The 19,982-nt window shown below is 42.9% G+C and overlaps 2 protein-coding genes across 15 annotated transcripts in view; one reads left to right on the top strand and one right to left on the bottom strand.

The window, feature by feature from the left end:
- LOC135389156 (chondroitin sulfate proteoglycan 4-like) overlaps window positions 1-4,486 on the top strand; it is a 29,699-nt gene extending 25,213 nt beyond the window's left edge. For 3 of the 4 annotated variants that reach the window (XM_064619184.1, XM_064619187.1, XM_064619186.1), the window contains exons 18-19: window positions 167-1,739; window positions 1,957-4,486. In XM_064619184.1, coding sequence (XP_064475254.1) covers window positions 167-1,739; window positions 1,957-2,725 — 2,342 coding nt within the window. In that variant the 3' untranslated portion in view covers window positions 2,726-4,486. The remainder of the gene's footprint in view (window positions 1-166; window positions 1,740-1,956) is intronic. The other variant, XM_064619185.1, reaches the window with a different exon arrangement.
- LOC135389157 (electroneutral sodium bicarbonate exchanger 1-like) overlaps window positions 4,251-19,982 on the bottom strand; it is an 81,248-nt gene continuing 65,516 nt past the window's right edge. For 7 of the 11 annotated variants that reach the window (XM_064619195.1, XM_064619194.1, XM_064619192.1 and 4 more), the window contains 6 exons: window positions 18,924-18,996; window positions 18,804-18,872; window positions 18,571-18,747; window positions 18,361-18,516; window positions 18,073-18,293; window positions 9,076-13,555 (listed from right to left, as the gene is read on the bottom strand). In XM_064619195.1, coding sequence (XP_064475265.1) covers window positions 13,357-13,555; window positions 18,073-18,293; window positions 18,361-18,516; window positions 18,571-18,747; window positions 18,804-18,872; window positions 18,924-18,996 — 895 coding nt within the window. In that variant the 3' untranslated portion in view covers window positions 9,076-13,356. Of the gene's footprint in view, window positions 4,456-5,524; window positions 5,676-5,834; window positions 5,890-8,724; window positions 8,845-9,075; window positions 13,556-18,072; window positions 18,294-18,360; window positions 18,517-18,570; window positions 18,748-18,803; window positions 18,873-18,923; window positions 18,997-19,982 lie in introns of those variants that run through there. The other 4 variants (XR_010421577.1, XR_010421578.1, XM_064619190.1 and 1 more) reach the window with 4 other exon arrangements.

The raw sequence follows: 19,982 nt of genomic DNA on the forward strand, positions 1-19,982 counted from the left end.
CCAACACTGCTTGCGAGGCTGTGTTGCTAACACGTATTACATAAGAATGCTGCTGCTCACCAAGTACATTTGCCTTAGCACTGTAACATATTGCGGTGTTTGTTGTCACCACGCATGATCTTTTTTTCTGTCTACTTGAGCTCTCTAATTTGGTTATTAAACGCAGGGTCAGCTGCGGGCGGCTTCAAATTCCAAGTAAGTGATGGGGTCAACAAGGACTCACCACACATCTTCACAGTCAACGCTCGTCATTTAGAAATCACCCTAGAACATAACAAGACACTGAGTGTCCTTCCACGAACCCAGCAATCCATCACACGTGACCACCTGCTGGCCACTTGCAGTGACCATAGCCGCGAAGTTACTTACGTTGTTGTCCGTCCTCCACGTCTTGGACGCCTGCTTCGTGAGAACAAGGATGGATCTCTGACACCCCTCGCTCGGTTTACACAAGCTGATGTTGACAACTACCTCGTCCTCTACGAACACACAGAACACATGTCAGGTGTCGACGCTCAAGACTCCATCTTTCTCGACGTCGAAACTGTCAACGCTACGCCTCTCAAAGGAGTCACTTTTGGTATCCGGATAACGTTGGGAGACTTAGGTTCACGATCCTTAGATTCATTAGTGCGGTTAGAAACGCCAATAGTTGAAGAAGGAGGCGTTGTCGCTGTAGACACAATAGATGTCTCGAGCCTTCTAGACCTCTGGCAAGGGAGAGATGATTTTGCAAAGAGGCTCAGGATTTGTGTCACGTCAATGCCCAGCCGAGGTTGGCTTCAGCTCAACGGCGACAATTACACTGGGTGCTGTAGCCCGGAAGTGCTCAAGCAGGGACGACTTCTTTATACCCACGATGGTTCAGACACAATGGAGGACTTGTTCGGCGTCGGAATCTACATCGCTGGCGCTAATGGACAACCGGAGGTCTCAATATACAACGGAACAGTGCGCATTCAAGTATTGCCAGTCAACGATCAACCATTCCATCTTACAACACCCAAGCCTCGTATTGAAGTCGTCAGAGGTTATAGGACATTGCTAATGCGTAATGATGTGTTCACTGAAGACTTGGATGATGTGCCTTCAGACTTGGTCTATGAACTGGATAAGAGACCAAATCACATTCATTTCACTGTTTTGAATCAAGTTCGGGTGCATAATTTTACACAGAAAGACATAGATGATAATAATGTGTATGTCGTCCACGATGGATCAACCAACTCGGACGCAGTGGAACTGTTTGTTGGAGACGGAGTTCACGGGGTGTCACACTTTGTCCTGCAGGTAGACATTGTTCCTGTGCAAATTGAAGTGGTGAACGCAAGCACTTTGACCATCATTCAGGGTAGTACAAGTGCGGTTATGTCACCGGAAGTGATAGGAGTATGGACCAATGGAGACAGAGATACTCTGGTGTATAATGTGACATCACCTCCCAAACGAGGCAGTTTAGTTTTCAACGACAGGGGCACAGTGAACTTGTTTGTGCAAAGGGACATAGACGATGGTCTAGTTACTTATGAGCAGGACGATCTTTCAGTGGCTGATGATTCCTTCGTGTTGTGCATATCAAATGCACCCGATGCAGTGCTTGTAGGCCATGTAGTTAACGTGAGTGTCAGAGCATTAGTGCGACAGAGAATGCTGGTATTGCAACCCGGCCTGTCTGCGCTCATCACTGCAGATTTCCTCGATGCGTCAAAGCTGGCAGCACAGACTAACAGCAACCCCCGGTAAGCATGTGTTCAAACGTCCTATACTAGTCGTTCTCTACTAGTTCACGGTGAGCTGAATGAGCTCGCAAAAAGTGGATATTTTGTAAGAATTCTAGCGTGCGGTATTTGCGCACACACACACTTTATTGTTGAAGCAGGTTTACCAACAGTGCATTGCAGCAGGCATGAAAAACACACCAAGTGGTGTAAACTGCGCTTACTTTTGTTTACGCAGATATGAAATCACCCATCCACCGCACCTTGGATCTATTCGGCGTGCTGATAAACGAACCCAGCGAGCTGTTACTTATACTCAAGTCACTTCATTCTCTCATGAAGACGTCATCAACGAGACCATCTCGTACAAGAGCCAGCTCAGGCTCACTCAAGACACAGAAGATAGTTTTGATTACCTCCTGTACGCTCCGGGAGTGCAACCAGGTCAAGGTCGCTTCTCCATCACCCTGACACCACCTAGACGACCTCCGTCAACCACAGCAGCAACAAAGGAGCAACAGACATCTACAGCACGACCAACAGGGCCAACAGTTGTTGAGCCGGGCCCTCTGCTCCTTACTAATGAGCATCTACTCGCGATAGCAGCAGGAGCAGGCGTTCTACTCCTAGCAGTCTTAGCTGTAGTTGTCCTTCTACTTTGTGGAGCCAAGCGATCCAAGACGCCCAAGAAAAGAGAGCCTCAACCTCAGCGCGCAGTCCTCATGGACGACGTTCCAGCTTCAACTCCGCCGGCTGTGCCGCCGACTTCTCCGTCTAGCACAAGCAGCGAACAGAGAGACTTTGACTCTCTGCCGCCACCCTACGCGGGGGTTGAAATCAGTCCTGCAGTGCCCACGTGCAAGGTGACTCCATTGGGACGGGAAGCTGCAGCTTATGGTCTGCCTTCTTCAGACGCGACCAGCGAGAGTGAAGAATGGAATGACCATGCGGGAGGTTTTGCTGCACCACCTACTACTGTGCTCAGGAAGAATCAGTACTGGGTGTAAACACATCATGGTCTGCTTCAGTGTTTCATTGTGCCTGAAACGCAGTGCTCAAGAAACGTCTTCTCTTGCAGGTTCTCATGGACACTCCTCGCGATACATCTATTTTTCTGCATGTCATCTTCCAGATATATGTGATGCTCTGTTGTCAATCCTGGTTCAATATGTCAGTTTCTGCATTTCAAGGTCGACACATGTTGACGCTAGTACTTACTTACTTACTACATCTATTTAAAATTATGCTGTATGTAGCGCACTCTTCTCTTTTTACCAAAATTGAAGCCCAATGAAGTTGTCGCCAAACACTTTACAGGATACAGTGCGGTCGACTAGTAAGCAAAAATTGCATTTCTAGGGCGAGGGTACAGATATCACCTGTTTTATATGATAAAATCTAAATGAATGCATTCGGGATTTGTCCTACAAATAACAGCACCTTTGGAGTATCCTTGATTTTTCTTTGCTCAAATGGAACTACCTTGAAGATGCAGAGCCCTTGTGCAAAATTGATAGACCTATCAGGTCATTCCAGTAACACATACGTATAATTATAGCTATAATTTGTGGCTTTACACAGGAGGGATCCTATGGAAAGTTTACATGAAGGCATTTTCCTTTTTCTCAAATGCCCTACCACAGGTATGACCTCCGGCCACGCCACTGAGTCATTCGAGTGCCCACAAGATGTCTTCCTCTAGTGTACAGCTTGGGACAAAAGTTCACCCAACACCGGGGTGTCGCATTTTTCCATTGGAGCGACACCCTAGCAGCAAACAGAAGCGGACGCACATACTGAGAGATGGATTTCTTATTCCATCTCTTCCTGACAACTAGCAGGGGACCGATCCGATGAAGAAATATGCCAGTGCCGTGTTCCGTGAACTTTTGTCCCAAGCTCTACATGCCTTTTCACTGTATACATGCTGTAAATGTTATTATACTGTCAAGTGTTAACGTTAAGTTCAATCACGAGTGATGTTTCACATTGTAACGAGGAGAAATGCTTGTTTTTCTGTCGGAGCAATGCCAGTCCCTAACCAATGGTAGAGAGGATTTCTTCGGCAAAATCATTTGGACAAAGGGACATTTTGTTTCTTTTTTTTTACAATAGTTGTTGTATTACTCTTTCTCTAGATCATTCTCTGTCATTGTCATTGCATGAGCATCGCATTGTTGCTGCACACTGCCTGTTACTTTGAAAATGTAGGGCAATATCGACAACGAAGCTGCAATATGATGTGGAAATAAGGGTTGTCCATTTTACAACACTGTCATCTGGTATCGCCAAAAGACACACAATATACTACGTATTTGCTTCAAGTCCAAAGAAAACCTTGGAATAACTCGAGTAGAAAATGAAATAGCAAACACCAGTTGGCAATCTATTTCCATAACATATTGAGGACAAAGCAAGTAGAGGTGTGAGCCACTCATTGAAAGTGGGACCAATGCATGTAATTTACCATTGCACACATGTAAAAATATCCTAGTGTCTGCAACAGCAAAGAGAAAAGCAATTTACATGGGGTGTCATTTAATGTAAATAATGTATTTACCCGGCCAAAACAACTTTCTCTTACTGCCAAATTCTTGCTCAATCACAAAGTAGTATATGATTCTTGACAGCGGCCATCTATGTGGATTTTGGGACTATTTGGAACTGTTGCTTTTGATGATGATGATGATGATATCTGACTGGTAGAGAGTGGCTGCCTTCACAAAGAAAGGGCTTCCTGAAAATAAAAAAGTTTCTCACATTTCTCAGCAGTGTTTGCATGGCCCACAATGTAGTGTCTTGCCATCATCAATTTGTGAGGCCTTATAACCAAGCTTGCAAGAGAATATAAACAATTCAATCGCCACCTCCAATAAAACAATCATATCTCTACCTTCCTCAGTGGGCTGTGTGGAAAGAAACCAGTCGACCGGATAAAGTCAATATTACATGTGGTTAAACTCATACAAGCCCAACAAACCAGGGTGTTCTACAATGAAGAGCATATCAAAGGAACGGAATATGCGTAGAGCATTCCAGAATGGCTACCATTCAACACCACTGCCATGATAGGGGCAGAGTCGAACCGCTATTTTTAGCCAACCCAGAACTCAACTATTGGTGCCACCACTGGTGAGCCGGAACTCAACTGCTAAAAATTTTTCGCTAACTGGTTCAAATAACGGTTCACATCTATGGAGATAACTGAGCGCGGTGAAAGAGCCAATGCCAACAGCTTTGCATGCATGTTGCTAGTGATGGTATCCCTAACTGCACCACAACTGCCGTACCCAAGTGCATTATGCTAATATGACATACAGCCAGAAATATATTGTCAACAGGTGGCAGACACTAGAGCACAAGCAAGACAAAGACAATCTAGTGAGAAAGCTTTTTGTGTCAGCCTGTAGAACAGGTAGCACTTGACGCCAGGCGACCAATTTAGAACCAGCATGTGCAGAGACACCACAAGGAGGAATATGAAAGCCGTTGTGGTCAACCACCCGGGAAAATATTTAAAAAACTCACAATTAGGATCTCGCTACAGGCAGCAATGACTGACATTATTGGAAGGGCGTGTCGCAATAATTATGAAAACTGCTCAACCATTCGCAGTAGTGGAGGACTTTGCATTTAAAAAAATTTTTCATCTTATGTTGAATTGGCTCAACAAAATCTGCGGCATATACACCAAAAAGTTGAGCGCACAAGGAAGAGGTAAACGATTTCCAAGATTCTTCAACAGCTGTTAAATATAGACCGGACCTTCATGGAGGGAGTAAGAGTGATAAGCTAGTGTTACAAACCTTGGCCATGCAGAGTATTGGAACTACTGATGTACTTGCAATGTGTACACAAAGTTTGCTTGGAACAGGTATACAGCATAATGACTGACAATGGAGCCAGCATGATCAGAATTGCCTGGGATGACTATGTGTGTTCCAGTGATGCCACCAACTGCAATCAAAAACCATTCACATACATTCAAAATGTCACACCCTGATGTTTTGAACAAATTGGGGCTGAGCAATATCATAATGACAAGTGATTAGTGGCGTGGAATGCATGGAAAATGTACAGATGGTGGCAGTAGTGTCTCTAGGGGCCACCGCTTACCCCGTTCCTCCAAACGCAACATGATAGTGCCTCTTCTTTCTTTTTGTGTATGCCCCTAGTATGGAAAGGGATGCGTTAATGGGGGGGGAGCAAAGTGCTGCCACACCAGGTGTTCCATACCCTACTGATTTAACTGGGTGGTGGAGCTGCAGAGCACCACCATTTAGCATGCTCAGGGCAATAGGTGAGGTAGTTATCCTCAAGATTTGCCACAAAAGCAGGGCGCATACTTTTTACTTACAATTAAAATACAGTCACGTCTCGATTAGCCGGACACCTCGGGAGTCGTCCCTTTTCGTCTAGATTTCGAATTTCCGGATAACCGAATCGAGCAATCTTCCAGGAAAGCCTGAAAAATTTGGGAGACCTCTTTATTGCTCCAGAAATGGGAACAAGGAAAAGGTCGTTACTTCAAAAATTTGTGCAAAGTGAGCGGCTTCAAATTAGTAGGCAAACGTGTGACAGAATTTTGGTCACAGCCACAGCACCTGCTGCATCACCCTCAAGGGTAATGTCTCAGAAAGTCCCACGCACATGATTTTGATGCAACTGTCTTTGGCAAAGGCCAAAAGGCAGGCAATGCTTTTGGACGGCCCGGACGCTGACGTTCACATGTGAATACAGGGCAGATCTTCCGCTTATCGTCTGCCGTCTCTACTGTGTGTCCGCACACTCCAAGGGGGAGTGACCTCCAACAGTGACAGAATGCCCCGGTGGAATGTGACCCATTTCCGGAATAATGCCAACACAGCATATGCCAGGGACAGAGGACTTTGACACTGTTCCAGATAAGCAGGTCAGAATGACCTAGGTCCTGGAAGATTAGTCCTTGTGCTTGCTGTCCGGATACGGATAACCAATTCTGGATAACCGAGACAAAATCCAATGGTAGCAGTTTCGTTCCCGGTAATGTAGCCCGGATAACGAGTTATCCGGATATCTCAACTCCGGATAAGCGAGACATGACTGTATATGCACAACTCGGGCATATATCGACAACTTATATCACAGTAGGATTGAAAACGGTTCCCCAAAAAGCAGTGTATGTTTTTATTGGAAGAAGCAACAATTGATCCTCTGTATGCAAGGGCACAAATCAACTTATCCCTTGTTTAGTATTTTTGCTGCAATGACATCCATATACCAGTATGTATCTGCCAAAGAACATTTAGGACCATACTGCAATTTATTGACCTGCTGGAGGAGGGCAAAAAACAGGAAAGGCATGTGTGTCAATGGGAGGGGACAGTCAGGTCGGACGCCTTTTCTATACGCATACAAATGGTGTAGGTTAAATTTTGCTGCGTTGCGGACAAGAACTTTGACTTCCACTCGAGAAACATGTTCTTCCTACCCCACGTGACCGTGCCCGCAGCGCTACCGACCGTTGGAATTGGAAAAAGGGGCGCGCTAAACTAATAAGTCGCCTTCTAAGTACGCTGGTCTTCTAGGACATTATTTGTGCTCGTTTAGCAGCACGATAAGCCTGATCATGGCTGCTCTACTACACATAAGTCACTTCACCCTACCGGGCATCAACGCTGTTCACCATCAAAGTCCGACTCACGAAAATCGTTCTTTTCTGCACGAAAACCCTGTGCGTGCGGTGTTATATTGAAGAAGGGGATATGTCATGCTCCTGGATTTTGTCCAACTTCTGCTAAGTCACACACCCAAGAACGATGCTAACAGGACATGCTTGTAGAGTAGACACATACACAATCTGCATTTGCGTTATTCGAGGGCACCCAACTGCAATTACTTTACCAAATATTCACTCCAAGTTTTCTCAGTTTGTGGTTTTTCGACTTATCCCCTTATTGCATACAGAGGTTCAATTGGATACCGATAACAAATCCTCAGAAACATTTCACAATTAAATGGTCCTGCAGGGGGGTTTTACCCACGATTGTGGTTCCCGGCAATTTTTTCGCAAGAAAAATTTAAGGAGAAAGTAAAAAATTGCAATTATTATTTTACGATCGTGATTTGAAAGAAGACTGCCAACAAATATCCAAGGCTGAGTAGGGCGGAATGGTATACCATGCCAAAACAAGAGTTATGTCATCAGGTTTTCCACCACTGGAAATTTACTGTACAATTCATCAAGCATGTCTCGGAGGTAAGCCTACAAGTGAAATAAGAAGTTAAGAAATTTTGTGTGTCGAGGAAATCAAGTTGTTAGCTTATTGGGGAGCCGTATCACAGTTCAGATGAGTGAAGACATAGCCATCATCCATGAGGGGCTCAAGAATAGGAAGGTGAATGCTTGTGAGAAATTTGCTACAGTGGGAAAGAGCTCTACTCTTGTACTGTGTCCAGGGATCGGTCCACCAAAAGTAAAGAAATTTGGGACCCAACAGTTGGCTGAGAAAGTGATGCCCACTTTGTTCTGAGACGGACGGCTTGAGCTCCAGAGTGACCAGCAAAACCATAAGTTACCAGAGTTGAAACCCTGCCACTAGCTGTGCTTAACTTGCACAGTTCCCTGTCAAGTCGGCCAGACAGCCAACCAATCATTCGCCTCTTGGGTCACAACCATCCACAATCTTCCAACTGCACACTCCTAGACCTTCATATTTTCACATTTTTTGCAGCTCTCAAACTTTCAAGACTATGTTCAAGTCAAGAATGTCTTGCATGATTTGTTGTGCACATGTCCTAAAGATTTTTTTTTTCGCAAGATATTCGCGCAAGTTGCACAAGTGCATCAACACTGGGAATGAATATGTCGAAAAATAGAGCACCTAATTTCACCCACATGTAACATAGAGTTAGTACAAATTCATGTCCACTTTTTATTTTGTTTTGAATGTAAAACAAATAACTGTGCAGCTGGAAAAGCTGCTGTCAAAGAGTCAGCTGTGCAGTGCTTTCCATAAACGCCTACCTGGCTCGCTTTTACGATTACAGGGACTCTGTCGTCTGCTGTACAACACTCCCACTCGCTCTCGGGTGACCTCAGTATTTACTGTTTTTGAACCCTGGGTGTCTTGCAGTGTTACATTGGCTGAAACAATAGAACATGAGAGTGGCTGAGGATCAGTGACTGAGAGTGCAGTTGACATTTCACTCCTCTGATCACGAGGCTCATCAACTGTCAAGTTGAAAACTTGTGCACATGCTACAAACAAGTAGTGGTTGAGAGAATGCCATCCCGCAACTGCAACTAAACCGATATTTCCATCACAAATAACTCGGACAGATTGGACACAGAAAATGAAGTCCGTGCACGGAGAACTGAAAATTATACTTTTTTTTTATTTTCAAAATCTAAAAAAAATCTACATGGTTTCTAAGAAAAAAAATTTACAAGGATTGAGTGCAACTCCACAACTGTTATTGCATTTACATACTTTTCCCTCAACACAGGAGAAACAACAAGGAGTGCCTTTGGGTAGGAGGCACCTTTTCTTACCTCTGCTGGGTGTACCTAATTCTGAGCAAATAATTCTACAACGGTTACCGCTAAACACCACACTGACTATGTACAGCATGTTGATCGGCTTGCCCACCATACTGTGCCATCACATGAAACAGACTGCAAAGTGGCACAGGACAACCCTTGATCGTTTCCTGTGCTCTGATACACCATTCTCTTGCACTCATAACTTCTGTACAGTTTATACATACTGTTGCTAAGGGTTACAATGGAAGTCTAAATACAGCTGCTCAGTAGATATGGTGGAAGCAAACGCGAGCTTCAAAATATGCTATGTACATGCTCACAATGCGAGAAACTGTCCACGCAAAGACATGCAAGTGAACCAGCCTCACTGCACCACGAGATGAATTTGCTTTCCCCCCTACAGGTAGGGCCTTTGTTATTTCAGCTCTATACACATGTTAGCAATGGGTGCGTTAAGTAGGCGCCCCTCTTGTGGTGCACCCACATGAGGAGTATGCAGTGGCGTATCTAGAGCTACCTGCGCCCATGGCAACATGGTTAACATGATGTCCTTGGGGATGCGTTTTCATGTGGTCCGCACTAGGTTTCACACTACAACCTCCCTAATAGCGGGTGCTTTAGATAATGTACGAATGTGCCAGGCTGAGTGCCCGATCTGGCACATTCACACCCGACCACATAATGGCGCCCCTGTTCACCTGTCCACACCTGCCACACCCTAGATACGCCACTGGGAGTATGAGACACCCACAGTTGGAGCATTACACTTGTTTCTCGGTGATACCACTTCCTGTTCTCAGACCGGCTTTGTTTGGACGACAGCAGTTTTTAGAACATTTTCTCGCAAACTATGGAAATTTGTAATACAGTAAACGTGCGTTAATTGGACCCTGACGGGAACGAAGGATATTTGATGCAATTATCCGAGGGTCGAATTAAAGAATAGGCAGAAAAGGAATGAGGTCAATGTCACTTTTGTGCGATCGTCTGCTGTCGCTCGCACTTGAAACTCGCATGTGGAAACTTCTGTATCATTTGAAACATATGGATATTTGACGGGACCTTCTAATTCCATCGAATTAAGCTAAAAAGCCAATTAGCGGAAGTCGTATTAACCCAAGTCTACTGTAGGAGCAATTTTCGAGGAATGTGACCGCTTGACGTGGGCACAACCCGCGAATGATTGCAGACATCTATATGGAAGTTGCCCAGTAATAGGAAAGTACAATGGTAGTCTTAAAAAAAGATGATAGTTTCCTGAAATCAGAGAATTCGGTAACATAGTACGTCTGTATTTTGCTTCTAAGCGTACCCTTCCAATAGATTAGAACTCCCTTTCTGCCAGCACCAGCTACTTGCTCCCAGTGGATCACGCATGTTGTCTGCTTCGGTGCACCCTTTTGAGATGGGAGCACGAAAAACTCCTTGATGTCTGACACTCCAGGGTGTCGCATTAAAGCGAGTGGACTATGAAACATGTGCGCTCCAGGGCACCTACTTAACGTACCCAATGGAACCTAAAGCTGCTCCAACGCGAGTGCAATAATGATGATCTCCCAAATTTTTACAAGCCTGCTCGCTTTTTAACGACTAGACTAGACTATTGTGTCAGAAGGTTTCTTCAAAGAAGTGTTCCGTTGGGGAACAGGTCCAACGAAGCAACCCAACAACTTTCTTCTTGTGAGCAATAAAATGTTATACAAAATTGAAGTGTGTCAGATAGTGTCTGAAATGCAAAATTTCATGTGCCATCTGTCAGGGTTAAAAATCATTTGCGTGAAACAAAGTGCACAAAAAACATCTCTTTTCAATATAGCAGGGTAGAAAATCCAGCTAACAGGTTAGGAAATGTTAATGCAATAAGTTGCTGTATGTGAAGGAAGTTTATGACATATCTTTAATTAGTGCTGTTGAATCTTGTGCCAATCATATGGTGTTGCCTAAGAGTGCTGCAACAAATAAACAACGTTTCTGCTCGATGCAAAGTTTCCACAGATGCATAGACGAGCATTCTTCACTAAGAAAAGAGAAAACAGTCTCGCTCATAATTCCAGTGAAGAGACATCTCTTCCAAAGATCAGTAGAATCCACACATCCAGTACATCCACGTAAAGGCATTTCAATGTTCTTGTAATTGATGTCACAAAAGCTCAATCTGAGAGTGCCGCAAATGAGCACCCAGCACCATATGGATAAAGTAACACGGATGCTAACAAAACACAGAAAAAATTATCTTTGTCTTTGTAGTACTTTAAGGCTGGTGCAGAATTACTATTAACTTGTAATGCTTAAGTGATGTTTGTGAGTGATCAACTACTTCTTTCAGTGACTAACTTAAGTACACCATTTGGCTGTATTTTATTATGCACACGGGAGGTGAAACACCCAAAGATGATTGTCACAAGAAAGTCATATTGGGTGACAATCACTACAGACAATTGTGAATAAAAACAAAAATCCTAGTTGTAAGGCTCGCATTTAAAAATTTAATCCAAACAGACAGCATTTTAAAACTATTCGTCAGCCAATGAGAGATGCTCTGCAAGATTAGAATTACAAACGATGATTTCTTGGCACAAAAATATGGCCTGCAGCCAAAAAGTCATAAAATTACACAGATGTGCAGCTTTCCAAGTGGCAACTGATGCTTCCTGAAACCTTCTCTTTACTCGAAAATATGATTGCACCTCTACTCTGTATATAGATTATATAAGGTTTACCGCAAAGACATTGATTATGGCACCTTGACAGTCAACACCAAATGACCTACGAGGAATTTGCTATTTCTTTGCACAGCTATATTCGCTCGGAACAATTCCTGCTAGTTTCTATACTTAACGATCCATCTAGTGTATGAAACGTGCATTGAGAGTGCAGTTTACTTTACTAGGACCTACGCACCTTGTGTTGTATGCACTTTCATGGACATGTCAAAGCAACCATTGGAGACCATCATTGGCAAAGTATTTATAGAGACAACAGAGCAAAGGTCATCTCTTTTACAGAAAGAAACAAAACATGGTCACCACCTCACTGTCCTTAGACGAATGAAACACATTTGCAGAGATCAAAGCATAAATAAATCCTTCCGTCTCATCTACTGCTCATAAACTGGAACTGTGTCACGAAGACGGCCATGTTTTAGCGCAACATCCGCTCACGAAGAATGTCAAAAGGCATGGAAAGAGGACACAGCCATAACACTGTGTGTGTCTGTTGTTTGCATGTCTGCGAAGAAAAGGCACCCGGCAAGAGATGATTTGGCATTGGTGATTCAGACGTCCTTCGTTTTTCCACAATGTGACAGAGCAGTGGAGTTACTCAGACAAAATGCGAGACCTCTGTCGACAGAGAATATCCGAGAAATATGGGGCGCACTCTTGCTTCGGTGACAAGATGTTTGAGAGTTTGTTTGAGTGCCCAAGAAGTGTACATAACTATAAATTGGGGGAGAGGAGGGCAGGACATTACCAGACAACAATGATATCCTGCAAAGAAAAAATTTTTAAAAGAATTTGATACTCCTCAGAGAAAAGTATGAGGAGACACAAGTTTATTGACGCGCATTTGTTGTTAAGGAAGTATAGTCCTAATATTTGATACTGTACTGCAGCCTTAGACATACAAATAATAATGTGTGGCACACTTAAAATAAAGTAAGAGCTTTATTTAACGACTCAAATATTAGCCTGAATCTGTAGGACAACAAATAAAAGTGAAGCGGGTGTTTAAGCTCAAATAAGAAAGCCACAGAAGAAAACTAATTAAGGACCATCAGTTGTCTGGAGAGACAAATTCATTCCATATAATTAGAACCCCTTGCATGTCCCAAATTTTTTGTTTTCTTTTGTTTTGCTTTGTTTTTTGGGCACAACCAGGAAGTTGTGCCTACAGAATAAGAGTGTCAATCATCTCTGCAGATGATCAAGTAAGTCCCCCAACACACAAGAAAAGTATATCTTTTAAATATACTTTTATATATTTTTGTATAAATTTCATACTTGAAACTAGTGGTGTGACGGAGATGAATGTCGTGGGTAGGACATGAATTTGGGTAATAAATAAATAAAGCCCCGTAGAACAGAAGAAAGGGAACTAAAGGTTCACCTCGTGTCAAACGGACGTTTCGTTTCCATTGGGAAAAGCTTTTTTTGCCTCTTGCGGTGAAGGCTGCTTGGAAGGAACCGGTGTGGGTGCATCAATTCGGATGGTGATTCCGCAGTCTTCTTCGTCATCTTCTTCTGTCATGGTTGAAAGCCTCTTCCGCTCCTCTTCATTCAGGGCATCCTTTTTGCTGCCCCTCTTCTTTTTTCTGTGGATACAAATTATGCTTACAAATTATGGTTCCCCAAAACATTTTATAATGCCATCTAAAAGATGGGGTAGCTGATCTTGTGCAAAACAGAGATGATTGGCATGTGTCATTCACAGACCTATCCTGTGCAGACAATTTTGTAAAATGCTGCATCTGCCACAGACGTGTGTTTTAGAAATTACTTTACGCATGAAACAGGACTTTGGTCTCCACAATGTCTCTACAATGGTGTGGAATCACTTTGGATGTCCCATAGACACCCCACAAAACCTTTTACCACTATTCATGACACTCAAAGTATTTTTGTACAAAAAATATGACACTACCACCACCAAGAGGAACCACCATGTTATGCTCATTGCACAACTCTCTTTCATAATAAGATTCTCTAGGCAAAACACTTAGCTGAGAACAACTACAGCCAATCGATTTAACAATACATAAGCAAAACTTTTAAGAATATAGAGGCACACTTAACGTTTCATTCAAAGAGGGATATCACGCAGAAAGAAATACATAGAGAGCCCAAATTTAAGCTAATTACACTAGCACAACACTAAGACAAAGTTAAATGCAGTTCTTAAAAGTGAGCTATTATGGAATCCTTAAGGTAGGCGTGGTTAAGCAATGTGCGTTAACCCAGCACACGCAGCAGTGTAACAGGCGTGCAAAACCAGATTGGACAAAAAGCAGTGCTTCAAGCACCTACTGGTTTAGAAGGTACAGTAGACTCGCGTTAATACCACTTCCGATAATCAGCTTAATTCCATCGATTTCGAAGGTCCTGTCAAATACCCATATGTTTCTATCGATAAAAAAAATTGTTATTTCAAACGTGAAAGCAGTCCACATTGTATCATTCGACCGATGCATCCGCGAACCGGGCACCTGTGTCGCCCGTGTTGCACCACACATAGCAACAGAAAAGTTCACCCTAAAGCTCAGGTGGCGACTGAACAGTACCGTTCTATACCAGTAACTGCGAGCTTTAGTACAACAAACGCCTTTGCGCACGTAACCCATAGCATTGGTGCTTCTGCACACATGCAACACATAGAGAGAGAGCTTTGCGTATTGCGCAGAACCCTCTCCCTTACGTATGCAAAGGTGATAGCGTACGATGCACTAAAACTCAATCCATTTGGTGGCGGTTCTGGAGAGTCTCGGGCGAGAAGAAAACGTCGCCTTTCTCGTTTTTTCTCTCAGTTTTTTGTTTCACATATTGTTTCACAGTCTGATATACAACATGCACTTCGCAAGATTTTATGACTTCGTGGAAGTGGACAACAGCATTGTCGGACGTTGTTGACGTGTTCTGCCTCGCGCAAGATGGCGGAAGCAAAACTGAAGATTATTTCACCGAGAGCATGCAGTGTGCGTGCGTGTGCTCTACATGGCACGTTTTCAGATGCGCGTTTCAACCGCAAGCGACAGCAGACAATCACACAAAAGTGACGGTCATTTTTCTGCCTATTCTTTATTTTGACCTTCGGATCATTCCATCGGATCAAAAATTCAGATTTTGCGTTCCCGTCAGGGTCGAATTAACTTAAGTTTACTGTAACACTTGCACATACTTCTATCATGTGTGTTGCAAACAAAAAGGCTCAGTAATTTCAGTGTAAGATATGTGTGGCCTCAAAAGGTGATGCAACCCTCCAAATCAAATAGGTGCATTTGATAGAGACAGACACAGTTCGATATATCTTCAACTCTTTTTCTGACACAATTACTGTTATGATGATCATTAGTACAACGAAAATAGCCAACGTCATTGTGGTTGCTTATATGTTGATAGGTGAGGTTAATTTACTAATTGATTATGGATATATAACAGTATACATAGGAGGAAATTTAGTTACTTCTGTATTAAACCCATCACAATAACATAAAGTGCTATACGTGCGTCCATCAGCACTGTTGTAATCTTTTTTTCTTTCTTTTTTACGCACTAAAGCCTCCCGAACGGTAATCATGTGCTTTGTCTTGTGCATAAAATGGGCCCAGTATAAATTAGCCTTTTTTTTTCAAAATGTGTATGGTACATGATTACTAAAGGTTTAGCGCTTGTTGTGTGTACGTCTCGCTTATTCGCGCTAAATCTTTAGTAATATAATTGTCAGATGAACTCTAATTGGGTGACACAGCAAACCACTTTTGGTTAGTGCCATAATAGAGAAATGATAAAAGAAATGCCCGCATACCAGAAAGCGCTCACTTTAGCCACCACTGTTAGCCAACCACAAAATCCTAGCTACCTGCTGACTAGTGTGCACAACCACCAGACACAAAGCAGTTTACAGCAGACTGGGGCACAATTAGTCTTTGGAGGATAGCAGAGCCATGCAATTTGTATCAAACCTACCTGTCTTTTTGTGGTTGACAACGGTGCGAGGATAAGGTAAAAGAGATTTTAAAAAAATTAAACAAAACAGAGTAAATGCCAAAACACACAAGCACAAAAAAAAAGGCCACCTAGAAGAAATCTGGAACACAATGCAAGACACCAGGCAGAAATTGCATCCATTAGAACAAATCAAATGGTGAAATGAAATCAACGATGAAAGGACCACTGTGCACACATCTTCACAATATGCAGTTAAGAGTTGGTGTAAAATACAGAGTGCTAGCAAATGCACTGTTTCTCTGTGACCGACTCAGGACCTGAATGAAGGCTTTTGAAAATTATGCACAGCTGGATAGTGGACTGCAGCTGGGGTTGTTCTTCCAATGGTAGAACATTGGCAGAAGTATCATGCAAAAAGCATTTGTAAGCACAAGCTTTCTCATTTCAAGCATTCACAAGATTCCTCTGGACACACAGCTGGTATAAGTCATTTGTAAGATTATGAAAAAAGTCAGTAGACCCGAATTGACACAAAGAGGGTTAACTGAAAAAGCAGCAATTCGGTGACAGAATACCTCAGCAGCTGCTGATATTTCCAGTTCTGTTCTGAGCAGAAAAAAAGAAGAAGAAAAACAACAATGCCTGTTGAAAACATCAGCGGCTCTTGAGGCTTCACAATACCACCATCTCACAGTACACCAGCTAGTGCTAAGAGTCACTGATTCTATTTTCATCCAATATCTTCTCAAGATGAAAATCCTGCTAGACTGTTAGCATACCAAAGCCATCGCAACAAATCAACGTCAGTTAATTACTTGCAGACCCAAAAATGTGTTAGCAAGCAGAGATACACGAATGAATTTGAAAAAATTTGTGGTATTACAGTTCAAGCTTTTATTTATTTGTTACACTGATAATGCAGCATTGACTGTATTACAATTTAGAAATCGTCTGCGATTAGAAACGGTTAACTCCCCGTCTCTGCAGCGTTATGTTAGAGCACAACTGCCTCGAATAATGTTCTGCATGATCTACTTGCAAACATGTATACTTGTTCACGGTAAGTACTTGAATACTCATGCTGCTGCATGTGAAATATGTAATGTACCCAGTTATCTCTTGCTGTGACCATTGTTAAAGATGATGTAGCTCCTACCTCACAGTAAAAATGTTCCGAAGGATTTATTTTAAAACGTGAAACGTGTATAGCAATTCTTTCAAACTACACAAAGATATATTAGAAACAAATGCCACTGGAAAGAAATGAAAAAGAAAAGGTATTTTGAATGTATCGATATAACGTGCATTTAATAGTTGGTTACATATTACAAGGATGGCACCTATAGCGCAAAACCAAAGTGCTAAATTTCACATTGTTCGAGGCTCACATGTAAGTATATGTGTATTCCTGCTGAAAGTCATAATAGACACAACACTCCTCATAGCTACTGGTCAATATTTTGTCCTGCCACAAAACTCTTTTATCAAACGCTTTCTCATGCATCTAAAGCAACACAAAGCCTTATGCAAACAGATCAAAAAAGCTTGCAAATGCATTATTTTTAAGACTGCTGTTCCGCATCATCTCTGTTTCATTTCACTCTCTTTTACTCCACCTACTCTAGATATGGAAATGCAGTGAGTATAAAGGCATGTGCAATAATAGAGTTTATCGTTGTATGTGATAAAGGTAGGAAGTAGAAACGCCACAAACCAGTATGCTATCACTATTCTCGCATAGATTACTGAAATTGCTCTTCTTGCATTAATTAAGTGTTTGACTTGTTCAATGAGACGACATCTAGCATCCATAAAGATACACATAAAAGACACAGAACAGTCCTCAATGACTGTGCCCTACGTGACCTACGTGAATACCTCATGTGTAAATCTACTCCTAATTATTATCTATGCGAATAACGACAGATTAAAGGATATGTGCAGATAGAATGCTCAAAGTGACTGTAGAATATCCACTTGGAGCTACATACGATCAAGTATGCCATGAGCCTATAACTATCAGTTCCTTTTCAGTGTCTCTTTCTGCACTACATACGAGTAATTACAGGTTTCATCCTCACAGGACGCAGGAGGTACTTTTTGTAAAAACTTGAAGGAGTTGTACACACGACAGTCAAGTGATCAAACTGGAGTGACGTCAACCGACCTGGATCCTCCGTCGGCCGCAGCACCAGAACCTGGCAGGTTCCGGCTCTGGTTCTGTTGGTCGATGGACTTCCAGAGCCCCGTCAGAGCCAGTTGTTCCGAAATATTGATGGGGGGCAGCTCCTGCTCTTCTTTATACTTCTCAATGGGCACCTTGAGGATATCGCCATTGACCAGAGCAATCTGGACGTTGGATGCGCTGTCATTTGGCAGCAGTGAGCTCTAAAGCAGATTTAAAAAAAAATGGGTAGAAGAAAAGATACAAGAAAAATGACAAGAAGCCAGATACCTTTATTTCTTCAAATGTCTGCTCTGCCTCCTCTTTTTGCAATTCTTCTTCTCTCTTTTTCTTGGTGTGCTCAGGCATGACATCGTCGAGCACTTTGAGTTCCCGCTGAGTGAAGATGAAGTCGAGAAGCTTCCGAACACCAATCATTACCACCAACTGAAAGATGACAATGTCTTAACAAACTGAGATGTATTCTGTGCCTTATCTTACCATAAGTGGGAATGCAATGGAAGAAGGTTTGTAGGACTTGATGAGCCACAGGCAAACCAAACATGTGAGTTGGATGAGCGTAAAAAGATGCACGCGCATTGTAGGCACATGACGCAGGAACATATAATCCGGCTGATACTTCTGAGGCATGAACATGATCAGAATGCGGTCGAAAAACTGAAACAACATCTTATGTCATTGTCATGTCACGTAACTGTGCTTGGGATTTTTACCTGGGACCCTTTAAGGGATGATACTCCCATGTACAGGAAGACCCCATACAATACTGGCATTGGTATGCGCTGAAAAAGGAGTCATAGAACCAAGGAACCACATAATGGGTGAAACCTTACCTTCAAGACTGGAGTGAAAAATACGGAGAGTCCAACCAAAACGAAAATGGCCACTTGAGTGAGTCTTTGTTCCCTGTTTAAAATAGTCAGTGTAATGAGACACAGTAAAACCATCTCAACAGCCACATCCAAATTTCATTAAACGGAATCTGAAGGGACCACAAAAATACGTTCCATTTATCACGACTTCCATTAACTGAAAAGATGTGGTGCAGAATGTTAAATGCTTCCGCTGATTGCTTCTAGAGGTGTAGAAACACTGTAGCAAACATAGTTTACAATGACAAGGTTTATTGTTGCATGTGACAAGTCTTACAGTGCTTCAAAAGTAGAAGTGCAAGGGTGCAGGCGAGCTGGGTTTTAACGTCGTTCTTACAGTGCTTACTCATTAGGAAGCAAAAAATCTGTCAATTCATTGTGCCTGCCAGTCAGTGCATGCAGTAGCATCAGCAGCTGCACCTTCTCCTGACACCGAGTCAAAAATGAGGCTGTGTTTTCTGGAATCCCGTACCTTTTGCGAGTGCCATTTTGCTAACGAAACAACCTTTGAAATTGTTGATCAGCAGGTCGATCTTTGTTGTGAGAATGACACCATGCTGCTCCCATTTTTGTGACACCATTTTAAACTAACCTTGTGCCACTGGTGCTCCTCGCGATCACAGGTTGGAGCACATATTCAAGATTGAACGTGCTCAGACCTAGCACTGGGAACGAGGCTTAGATGAAAGTGCAGCTGACGGTTGCCTCGCCTGCAGCACGGCTTCTGCCATGGTGCACCAACCTAACCAATGGCTTCGCTGTCAGCTGACCTAAGTGACCTAACCTCACTTGGAAATGTATTAATCACAGCGTGATTCATTACGAGGGCACGTGCAACTTCTGGTTGGCCTCGTTCCCAGTGCTAGATCAGAGTGTGTCCAATCTAGAGCTTTACACGCCAGGCACATTTTTTGGTGGTGGCGGAGTCTCATAGGTGTAGGTGACGTTGGCAGCGCACCAGCCCCGCGTTTATGGCGGCGGCAACGTGCAATCAACTAATATACAGCCAGTCAACCTAAA

The sequence above is a fragment of the Ornithodoros turicata genome, chromosome 3, assembly GCF_037126465.1.
Source record: "Ornithodoros turicata isolate Travis chromosome 3, ASM3712646v1, whole genome shotgun sequence".
Taxonomy (NCBI): Eukaryota; Metazoa; Arthropoda; class Arachnida; order Ixodida; family Argasidae; genus Ornithodoros; species Ornithodoros turicata.